Source organism: Mesoplodon bidens (assembly GCF_964165515.1).
Source record: "Mesoplodon bidens genome assembly, chromosome: 9".
NCBI classification, from domain to species: Eukaryota; Metazoa; Chordata; class Mammalia; order Artiodactyla; family Ziphiidae; genus Mesoplodon; species Mesoplodon bidens.
The window spans coordinates 100,834,607-100,845,441 of record NC_138166.1 but is presented as its reverse complement, the minus strand read 5'-3'; the positions used below and the strand labels follow the sequence as shown (position 1 = coordinate 100,845,441).

Here is a 10,835-nt window from a genome sequence, read left to right as displayed (position 1 = left end):
CGGCGGGGAGCCGGGAAAACGGACACGCGATGCTTCCTGGGACTTGAAGTCCAAGGGTCGACTCCGCGGTCGAACAGGAGTCCCGGGAGGCAAGTGCTGCAGAGAGCCTGAGCGCAGCCTGCTGGGGGTTGTAGTCTTCTTGTTGTCTAAGGCCCCGGACATTACTGGGAAACCTGGCGCCCTAGGACTACAAGCCCGAGAAGCCCATGCGCAGGCAGTGGGGCGGGGCAGGACCGGAGGCTGGGGTGCCGCCTCCTCTGCAACGCCGGGCCCGGAGTCTTAGAACCCAGGGCCCGCAAGGGTCCTCGCGCGGCTGCCGCGATGCAGAAGTACGAGAAACTGGAGAAGATTGGGGAAGGTAATGGGACCACGAGATGTTCCTGCAAGATCTCCTTCTGCAGACCCTGTAGCATTCCTTGCAGCCCGGGCTGCTGTACCGTCAGCAATACCCACAGATTCCAACCTTAGCACTGGCTGCAGCCCTGGCCCTGAGCTCAACACTCCTTGCAGACACCAATCCTCCCCCGTTAGCATTTCCCACAGACGCCCCCCTCCCAACCTTAGCACCCCTGTAGACCCACCTCCGACCTCTGCACGTGCTGCATTTCCTACCCCTGTCCTCAGCGCCACTTGCAGAACCTCACCCACCCCCACAGCCTCAGTTCTCGCTGCAGACCTCCAACCTCAGCGTTCCTCCCGGCCCTCATTCCTCTCCCAGACCCCTGCTCCCTATTTTCAGACCCTCCAGAAGCTCGGCCTTTATTATAGACCTCCTCATCCAGCAGCTGCAGCCTCTCCCTGTTGCAGACACCCTTGAGCCATCTGCAGGCTCCTCTCTGCCACATCCCCCACTCCTCCAGGCATCAGAAGTAACACACCCCCACGCTGCTTGCTCTCCCGGCAGGGACCTCCTCGGTTGGGGAAGCGTGCCCCATCCTTTCCCTCAGCCCTGACCTCCTTCCTCTAGGCACCTACGGAACAGTGTTCAAGGCCAAAAACCGGGAGACTCATGAGATCGTGGCTCTGAAACGGGTGAGGCTGGATGATGATGATGAGGTAGGGCTGGGGCATTGGGGCCAGGGAGGGGCTGAGGGCCTAGGCTGGGTGGGGTGTGACTGTGGCCCACCTGGCCCCCTCCAATGTGTAGGGAGTGCCGAGCTCTGCCCTTCGGGAAATCTGCCTACTCAAGGAGCTGAAGCACAAAAACATCGTCAGGTGTGTAGATGGGTGGGGCCCTCCCTGCCTGTGTGGTCCGGTGGTGGGGGCTTCAGAGATGGGCTGGACTGATACTGGGATAGTAGGTGCAGACTTGCGGCCCTGCCTGGCTGAGCACTTGCTTCTCCCTAGGCTCCACGACGTCCTGCACAGCGACAAGAAGCTGACTTTGGTTTTTGAGTTCTGTGACCAGGTGAAAGGGGGACTTGAGGGACAGTAGCCTTGGGAGGATATAGGGACCCAGACTGAGGTTAAATTCTATCCCATCCCCCACCCCCATCCCTTTTTTAGGACCTTAAGAAGTATTTCGACAGCTGCAATGGTGACCTAGATCCTGAAATTGTGAAGGTGAGGACACTGGTTTCCTGGGAGCTCACTGAGGCTGGGGTTGGTGTCCGGATTCAGTGGACGTGCTCTCAGGCCCTGCATGGGGACACTCGGGGCATGAGGGGAGGAGAGAACCCTGGTTCTGCCCCCGAGAGCTTCCATCTTAGCAAAAGCACTTTCACGTGATCGCTTTGACCTGAAGGGAACACTCTGATGTCAGTGATAGGATTTACATTTGAGAGGCAGGAAAATGAGGTTCAGAGAGATTCATTCATTCAACAAATATGTACTGAATGCTTTGCAGTGTGCCAGGCACTGTTCTAGGCCCAGGTTCCAGGGCAAAGAAGTGCTGAATAATAATACAGCACAGTATATACGTTGTTGGTTATGATGTTCATGTTCAAATGAGGCCAGGTAGGGGAGAGATCAGTGTGGGCTGGAAAGGTAGGAAGGCCCACCAAGTTGTCAGTTCCGGAAAGGTGGGGACCAGGGCCCCCGTTCACCTTTCGAGTACCCAGCAAAGAACGAAGTAGGTCCTCCATAATGAAGGGGTGATGCTGGGCCGAGCTTGGTGCTGAAAGTCTGCTGGGGTTTCAAGGCAAAGCGGAGGGGAGCGTGACCCATCGTTGGGCCCGCTTCCCACCCAGACAGTTCGATGAACTCCTCCTGCCCCTCCCCCAGTCGTTCCTCTTCCAGCTGCTAAAAGGCCTGGGATTCTGTCACAGCCGAAACGTGCTACACAGGGACCTGAAGCCTCAGAACCTGCTCATAAACAGGGTACCTGTGGGCGAGAGGACGGGACCTCAGGGAGGCTGGCGTGGGATGAGGGGAGCTGGACGGGAAGGCGGGAGCAGGGGGCCTGCCCCCAGACTGTGGAAGAGCCCCTCTCCATGCCCCTCCCCCTCAGAATGGGGAGCTGAAATTGGCTGATTTCGGTTTGGCTCGCGCCTTTGGGATCCCTGTTCGCTGTTACTCAGCTGAGGTGAGCTGCGGGGCGGGAAGTGGGGGTGCGGGAGGGAGTCCCCAACCAGCATCCGTCAGCCCCTCCTCCGGGACTCCTCTCTGAGCGCTCTCCTCCCCAGCCCTCAAACTGGGGATCCCTGTGGTGGGGTCTTCTCCAGGTGGTCACGCTGTGGTACCGCCCACCGGATGTCCTCTTTGGGGCCAAGCTGTACTCCACGTCCATTGACATGTGGTCAGCGGGCTGCATCTTCGCAGGTGACACGCCGGGGTCTGCAGGGGCACTCCATCTCCTGTTTGAGTGGACAAAGACGGTCTGGAGGGTCCCCTCTGGGGAAGGGAGTGGGGCCTCTGGGTGGGAAGGAGGCACGGCAGGGCTGTGGGAGGGAGGGCTTCTTCGCCTGTCACCACCCCCCCCCCGCCTCTCTCCCAGAGCTGGCCAACGCGGGGCGGCCCCTGTTTCCTGGCAACGACGTAGATGACCAGCTGAAGAGGATCTTCCGATATTCTTCCATCTCCCTTCACCTCAAGCCCTCTGGGAGGGGATCTGGAAGCCCCTGGAGCTCAGAGTGCAGGCAGGGAGGGCAGCGGTGGGCTGGGCTAGGCCTGGGGGTGCCTCAGGGCTTCTCCTGAGGGCAGAGGATGGTGGACGCCTTGGTTGTCATGGGGCAGGTGCCCGCTGCCAGCTGGAGAGCATGCAGCCTGTAGGCAAAGAGGGCTCACTCCTCCAACGGAGAGCCAAATCCCTAGGCTGAAGGAGCCGACACGATCAGGGGGACGATTAGTGAGAGTGGGGGACCGCTGACCGCTTCATCGGGACCACGGACCTCAGGGTTTAAGTCAAAGTCGTTAACGGCTCTACAGAACCTGGCCTGCAGAAAACAGCACGCAGCTGGGACTGCGTATGAGTTTGTCGCATGGGCCGGGGGCCGCCTTCTGTCGTGAGCTGGGGGTTAAAGTGAGGAGGGCAGGGGTGGGTATGAGGAATCCCCCTTCCCCAGGGAAAGAGCCCCTCACCTGCCCCTTTCCACCTGAGTGATCCTTGACCCCGTGGACACGCTGCTGGGGACACCGACTGAGGAGCAGTGGCCCGCCATGACCAAGCTGCCAGACTATAAGGTGTGACGGGTAATGTGCTCACGCGTGGTTCATCAGCGGCCCCCCTTAGCTTCTGGCCCTAGCAGCCTCCACGCCCCCGCACCCCTGGCTGACTCACCCTGCCCCCCACAGCCCTACCCGATGTACCCAGCCACCACGTCCCTGGTGAACGTCGTGCCCAAGCTCAATGCCACAGGGAGGGACCTGCTGCAGGTGACCAAGGGCAGGGTACGGGGGCTGGGGCCGGGGCACTTGTCGGGAGGGACCCGGGGAGCGCGGGGCTCTGGGCGTGAACCTGCCTCGCCTTCTTCTGTGCATCCAGAACCTCCTGAAGTGTAACCCGGTCCAGCGCATCTCAGCAGAAGAGGCCCTGCAGCACCCCTACTTCTCCGACTTCTGCCCCCCCTAGGCTCCAGGCCCCCGGCGGCCAGGCTGGGGCCTGGCCTATTTAAGCCCCCTCTGGGGAGGGGAGGAAAGGCAGGGATGCACGGTGTGCCACGCCCCAGCTGTGCTGGGCCCAACCAGGGTGGAGGTGCCCTAACCCGTGCTCTTCACTCCCTCCGTGGACTTTATTTAATTTCATAAATTGGCTCCTTTCCCACAGTCTGGCTCATGTGGTGGTAAAGTGGCTCTGGGGGTGGGGGGCGTGGTGCTGGGGGGGCCTGAGGCTCTGTTTCGCTTCACTGCCCTCTGCAACCCTGCTTCCAGCTCCAACACAGCCCAACTGTCCGGCCCTGGCTCTGCTACTCTTAAGTGGCTGGAGGCTGGGGGTTGGAGGCTATGACCCTTACCCTTAGGTCTGCACCAGGGGCGGCGCTGCCACCACACGTGTGCGTATGCGCTCGTGCCCTTCCCTTTCTCTGCCCAGGAGGCGTCAGGCTCCCAGTGTCTGAGGGCAAGGATGGGCTTCCACCAGAATGGGGAGAAAAGAGCCGGGCCTTTCTTTATGGTTCTTGTCCCACGTGTACCCGCCCTGCGTCTCCCCTCTTCATGCCCCCCACACCCAGGCCCCCAGGCTGGGACAGGAGGCACCCAAGGCGGTGGCTGGGAGCACCCCCTCCCCGGCTCCCTTATTTGTCATTTTCCAGTATTTAGGGTGCCAAGAAAGCAGGCCTGGGCGTGTGCTTACTGGCAGAGGTGGGAAGGGAGGGCCTGGGCTCCCCCCACCCCCCGCAGGCTGTGGCCTGCAGCTTTTGTGCGAAGGCTGCGGAAGCAGGATCGGTTCCTGTGCGGGGCGGGCAGGCTGACACTCGGTCCCAAGTGTGAGAAAAAGTCACGAACGCCTAAGACAGGACAGCAGCTTGTGTTCTTGGAAGCGGGCTAGCCACGCCAGCTTCTCCCCACCTGCTCCGCTGCTTCTTGCCGGGCTCTGATCAGAGCCTTCTGCCAGCCCTTCCCTGATCGGACCCCAAGTGCGGCTGTCCTACCACCGCCGCCTCTGCCTTCACACCTGGCTTTGGGCTCCGATCACTCTGAGATGTCTGTTTGACAAACTCATTCACACTGAGGCTCAAGTGACCGATGCCCGCTTACTATTCTCTCGTAGAGAGATTTCTGGAGGTTAACATTTCAGACATCACGTCTGCTGGATGATGGCTGGCAGAGGTCTTCTTGTGCCCGAGTAGGGCTGACTGTGGCCTGGCCGGTCTGCCTGTAAGTGGAACAGCTGAGGCTGAGGCACTAGAACTTTATTTGGGGTGAAGGTGGAAAGACACGTGCGGGCTGGCCACGTCCAGGATGTCAGGGTGCGGCCCTGAAGACACAGACGCCCTATCTAGAGCCGGGTGACAAGGTAGCAGGTGCGTTGGGAGGAAGAGAGCGTCTTGGTGACAGCATAGGGAGGGTTGGGAGGCCTGGGGAGACACGGACCACGACCCTGCGACAGGAGGCCTCTCACCCACTGCCCTGCCCCTCTGGACTGGACCTCCCCCATCTCCCTTGACCTTAGGGGGCCATTTCTTGTTACCTGGAGCCCAGGCTGAGGTGGGGAACCGGGGTTCGTTGGATGCCCAGCCCTTCCTGAAGCTGTGAGAGGAGGGTCAGAGATTGGGGTGGGGTGGTGGCGGCGGGGATCCTCCCTCCCAGAGACCAGCCAAGGTCACTGCACGCCCGTCCTGCATCACTTTTTCTCAGCTGCGTAGGGAGGCTGTTCTACACTTAGGAGGAGGGGCTGAGCACACACAGTGCACTGAGACGGCAGGGGGGGAGGAGGGGGCTGTTACCAGGTTGGCGCTGGAGTGCCTTTGGGAGCGCTTTCGGTTCCAGAAGTATCCCAGGACTCTGTGCCGGAACACCTGGGGGAAGCAGTGCTGGAGATGGCCAGCGCACACCTGCCCCCTGGATCCTGTGGCTTGACTCTGCCCGCCTCCCACAGCTGGAGCCCAGGTCCACCCACCTCACACACGTAGTCCAAGATCTCAAGGATAGTGAGCAGGCTGGCGCCGAGGAACAGCCCCATCTGGCCCCCAATGTCACCTGTGGAGACCGACTGGGTCACCTGTCAGCTCACTGCTACCTGCTCTGCCCACACCTCCCCAGACCGCAAGTTGCCTGCACGCACGCGCGTGCGCGCACGCACGCACACGCGCACGCACGCACGCACCGAGCAGCTCCGATATTTCGTAGGCCTTCTTCTGCTCCACCGTCTCGTAGTTGAGGGCCTCAAAGAAGATGTCCAACATCAGCACATTCTCCCTGGAGGAAGAGAGGCCAAGAGTGTTCGCTGGACGCCCCTAGTGCCAGCTGCTGGCAGGAACAGGTGCCCCATTCTCTGGTCTCTGAGTCATGAGCCCTGGGGAGGGGTGTCACCGTCCCCATTTTCGGAAGAGCCGGCGTCAGAAAGGTTAAGCAGCTTGCCCAGAGTCCCCGACCCCGGTAATGATGTGTAGCTTGGTGTCCCATCCCCGGGCGCTGCGCACGGAGGCTCGGCCCGGAGGCTTGGCGCTCGCCTCGCCCCCGGGCCCCCGGCCCCCTGCGGGGCTCACGCGATGTAGGCCTCGCTGCGGTTGTGTTTCCGGGCCAGGTAGCGGGCGGCGGCGCGGCTGGGCATCCGCACCATGGAGAGCTCCTTGGCGTAGCGCGTGAGGGCGCACGGGTTGGGGCAGGTGCACGCGTCCTTCCGCAGCATGGCGTCTGCGGGCCACAGGCGCCTGGGTCAGGGCCGCCCGCCCCGCAGGGTCGGGGTCGCGGGTGGAGTGGGGTGAGGACAGGATGCGGGGGAGGCTTGCCCCTTACCCAGCGCCGGGTCGGCACAGTCCTTGTACTGCTGGGGGCTGCACACTGGCGCGCCGCCTGCACGGCGGCGGAGGAGACAGCTTCAGGAGCGGCCCCCCCAGGCCTCCCCGCCTCCCCAGACCCCCTCCTCTGCTGCCCCCAGCCCCTTACCTGGCATATGCATCATTCGGCAGCCGCACTTCCGAGCCACATAGCGGCTCTCGCAGGCCAGGCGACACCCTATTAGACTATAGGGAGGGCTGGGGCCTGGGCTGGGCCTGGGGGGACCCAGAGGACCAGAGGGTTCCGGCTCAAAGTCAGGGTCCAGAGAGACAGAGCTGCAGTCACCCCAGGGTGGCGGCAGGAAGCTCAGCTGTAGGCGGACAGGTTAAGGAGGCTCTGGGAGAAGTGGGGGCCTGCGTAGAACGCGAGATCACTGGGACAGGTCTGAGGAGCTGGGGTTGGGGTCTGAGGTGGCGTGGGCTCAGGAGGGGGTCGGAGCCTGGCTTTGGAGGCACCAGAGAGGATGCTTGCTGCTTCTGGCAGGACACGAAAGTCTGGTAGCCAGGGGCCGCCCCGAAGCCCAGCTGGTCAATGAGTGGCGGCTCCTCCTGGCTGTGGATCTGCACTCGGATCCCCACCTCAAACGGCGTCTCCTCTGCAGAGAAGGGGGAACCCTGGGGCCTGAGTCCCAAGAGGCCCCCTCCTGCAGCCCCCTCTCCCCAGGGCTGTGACCGACTAAACCCACCCACTTCCCACAGGAAAGGACGGGCCTGGGGCCCTCTCCGCACCTCCACGTCTCCCCAGGGCCTTCTGCACCCCACCTGCCACTGCCCGGCCTCGCCCGTGCGCCCCCGCACCCGTGTCCCTCCACACGGGCAGGTACTCATCCTGCTGCACGTCCAGCAGCACCTCCAGCCCGTTGCCCATGCCGCCCTTCGGAGTGGTGAGCAGCTCCGCCCCTTCGGCGCCAGAGTTAAAGGTGTAGCACTGCCCCATGCGGGTGAGGACCTGGGGCAGGGCAGACAGATGGCAGACCTCGCCAGGGAACCAGGAGCTCAGGCAGCCCTTTCCCCTGGGCCAGTGCGAGGACCGTGGGACCCCTCCCTCCCCATCCTCTATTTGGGTCTCTCCTTTGAACACTGAAGCCCACATCTTAATGCCCCCAGACCCTCCCTCAGCCGGCACGTGTAGTAGTAGGACCCTCGCTGGACTGTGACCAGCTAACCCTGCCCCTTTCCCACAAGAAAGGACAGGCTTGGACCCTCCAGTTCCTCGCTCCCACCTCCACCCCCAGCCCAGGGCACAGCCTGCAGGGCAAGCGTTTCTTTGGAGGCTGGCATAAAAGGGAGGGGGGCCCAGCTGCCCCCTTCAGGTCTGGCAGCATGTGGAAGAAGCAGCAGGGAAACCAGCCCCCTCCCCCTGGCAGAGGGGAGAGGGTCTCCTGCCCTAGAACACCAGATCTCCCCACCCCCCAGGAGCAGGCTCTCCACAGACCAGACCTTGGGCCCAGAGCCAGCCTGGGTGAGTGCCCCTGGCTGGGAGGCGTGACCTTGCACGCTGCAGTCCAGCTGAGCAGCAGGGAGGGGCCCGAGGAGGACAGCTTGCTGGCTGAACAGAAAGGCACTGGTGGGGTGGGGAAGGAAAGGATCCCCCAGCACGGCTGTTAAGGTTCCCTGGCTCTGGGGGAGTGTGGGCCGGCAAGGCCCGGCAGGGACCGCCTGGAGCTCCCGGGCCCCTGGCTGGACGGATCGGGCGGCCGGCTCACCGTGGTGAAGTTCTCGGGCCCGCACGGCCAGCCTCGGTAGCGGCAGGCCAGCAGCATGTCCTCGAGGGCGTGCCCGGCCCGGGCGTAGAGCCGGGCCACGTCGAAGGTAGGGCTGGGCATGAAGCCGGGCGGCGCGGGGGGCCGGCCCAGGGCACGCAGATAGGCGGTGTGCTCGGCGGGCTCCAGGCCCAGCAGCGCGGGCCCGGCCCAATGCAGGTCGTTGGGCGTGAGGCGTGAGCGGCGCAGCGGGTTGATGTTGCACAGGGTGACGGCCGGGAAGGTGAGCCGGCGGCTCTCACGCTCCTCCAGGGCCGTCTCGTGGTGGAACTCCCCGTAGTAGCGCACCCTCCCAGCCACCTGGTAGAGGAGGGTGGCCAGTGCCAGGAGCACGGCTGTGGTCCACAGCCCCCGGCGCGCCATCGGGCCCCCCGGGCCGAAGACGTGGCCCAGGCCGTGCATCGAGCAGCTGCTGGCGAACACGCGGATGTCTGAGGCCGGCAGCTGGGCCTCCTCCGGCCCTGAGGGGCGCTTCATGGCCGGAGCCCGGGGCGCGGGGGGAACCAAGCTACAGAGGATTAGGAGGAGGAGAGAGGGTCGGTCCGAGGACTGGAGGGGCCGAGAGGGGCTTCAGAGGGTCAGGCAGGGGTCTCGCGGGTGTTGGGCCAGGAGAGGAGAGGGTGGGGAGGTACTGGCCTGGCGGGTGCAGCTCGGCCTCCTCCAGGACCTGGCTGTGGCTCTGCTGGGCGCGGTGCTGGGCTGGGGGCTCCGAGGCAGAGACCAGGTAGGGTGCAGCCGACGAGGCAAGCAGGGCGGCTCTGCTGGAGGCTGCTCTGCTGAGCCGGAGCTGCGGCAGAGGATTGGGTTTCAGCGGCGAGGGGGCAAGGGGGCTGGCAGAGCAGCCTGGGGGGCGGGGAGGTCCCTGGGGCCCCAGGCGGAGCCATTAGTGCAGCGTCGGGGGGGAGGCCTGGCTGTGGAGACCAGAGGCGCCAGCAGGAAACCATAGCAATCCCGGGTGGGCTTGAGGGGAGCCGAGAGAGAAATTGGGGCCGGGGTGCTCTCGGGGCCCTCTAGATCCTCAGCTGCAGCCCCTGTATGTCGGGCCTGAGGGTCAGTCGCTGACCCTTGGCCCTGTCCCCGTCCTCTGCCCTCTCCTCCCTTCCCCCTAACCTCACGCGGGGTCATCTGCTCTTTCGCAGAGCGGAGCTGGCTCCTGACCAGGCTGGAAAGTGGTGGGAAGTTGGCATCAGCAGACTCTTCTGAGCCCCCAGCGTCCCGGCCTACTCTGGGTGCCAGGGTCTCCTCTGGCCCTACGTGCAGAGGTGGTCTGTCCCCAGTGACCCTCTCTCTCACCTCCCCATGCTCAGGCCCTCGTGTCTGGGGGGCTGTCCTCTGCCGTAGTGACGGTGGGCTCACCCGTCGCCCTTCAAGTATAACATGGGTGCCCATGTGGCGCCCTCCCAGGTACTGTGGATGCCCTATGATTTCACATCTTTTTTCACTTGACAATATATTCTTGAGACCATGTGGTATCCAGTACCTAGAAAACTTCATTTTCTAAATGGCTGCGTAGCATTTCATTTATCTGGATGTACCATCATTTATATAACCACACCCCTGTTGATGGACATGGGGGGTTTCCAGTCTTCCATTACAAACAGTGGCGCTCTCAGTAACATCCTACAGACATAAACTCCTAGAAATAGAACTGCTGGGTCAAGAAGAGGCAACTGCATGGGTAATTTGATAGCACAAAATTCCCCACCGTAGGCGTTATTACACAACGGTGCGCTCCCATCAGTAACGTGGAGTGTGCCTGTTTTGTGTGGGGGCTTTTCTAAAGGAGGAGAGACACTGCCCCAAAACCGGCTGGAGTGCCCTGGGCCACAGTGCCTGGCACAGCATGGCAACACTGGCCTTGAGGGGGCGGAGCCGGGGCATTTGACTGAGATGCCGAGGAGGAGACGCTGGGTCAGGCTAGGGAGGACTCCCAGAGGCTAGCGAGGACATCTCCAAAAGGCAGAGCTGCAGTCTACAAGGCCTCAGGCAGGACCCGGGGGTCCTGCTGATCCAAGGTACAAGGGACGGGAGGCAGCTGCTGGGCGCTGCGGCTGTTGCGGAGGCTCCTCGCTGGCGTCAAGCCCTGCGTTTGGTTAAACGCTCACCTGCCCCCGTGGAGCTGGGAGTTGCACTGCAGGCCTGAGAGAAAGCAGATTTATCTCCACTAATGTGTTTACTGCAGTTTATTTCTGCTCCA

General features: G+C 62.9%; 2 protein-coding genes across 4 annotated transcripts; one reads left to right on the top strand and one right to left on the bottom strand.

The window, feature by feature from the left end:
- The first annotated feature begins 226 nt into the window (after positions 1–226).
- On the top strand, positions 227–4,203 carry CDK5 (cyclin dependent kinase 5). Of its 3 annotated transcripts, none has more exons than XM_081243444.1 (12): positions 227–358; positions 968–1,032; positions 1,148–1,215; positions 1,348–1,408; positions 1,507–1,563; positions 2,224–2,319; positions 2,450–2,524; positions 2,664–2,760; positions 2,936–3,005; positions 3,561–3,621; positions 3,733–3,813; positions 3,923–4,203. In XM_081243444.1, the coding sequence occupies exons 1-12, from the start codon at positions 322–324 to the stop codon at positions 4,007–4,009; spliced, it is 855 nt and encodes a 284-aa protein (XP_081099570.1). In that variant the 5' UTR covers positions 227–321; the 3' UTR covers positions 4,010–4,203. The 3 variants fall into 3 exon arrangements, with proteins under 3 accessions (XP_081099570.1, XP_081099569.1, XP_081099571.1); XM_081243443.1 differs by having other exon boundaries at positions 968–1,056; XM_081243445.1 differs by lacking the exon at positions 2,450–2,524 and having other exon boundaries at positions 968–1,056.
- A 1,073-nt stretch (positions 4,204–5,276) lies between these two features.
- ASIC3 (acid sensing ion channel subunit 3) lies at positions 5,277–9,196 on the bottom strand. Its single transcript, XM_081244877.1, has 11 exons — positions 8,582–9,196; positions 7,674–7,824; positions 7,344–7,471; positions 6,985–7,186; positions 6,835–6,891; positions 6,585–6,732; positions 6,203–6,294; positions 5,996–6,075; positions 5,823–5,894; positions 5,567–5,625; positions 5,277–5,453 (listed from the first exon to the last, which is right to left on the bottom strand). The coding sequence occupies exons 1-11, from the start codon at positions 9,113–9,115 to the stop codon at positions 5,375–5,377; spliced, it is 1,602 nt and encodes a 533-aa protein (XP_081101003.1). The 5' UTR covers positions 9,116–9,196; the 3' UTR covers positions 5,277–5,374.
- Between the last annotated feature and the right edge of the window lie 1,639 nt (positions 9,197–10,835).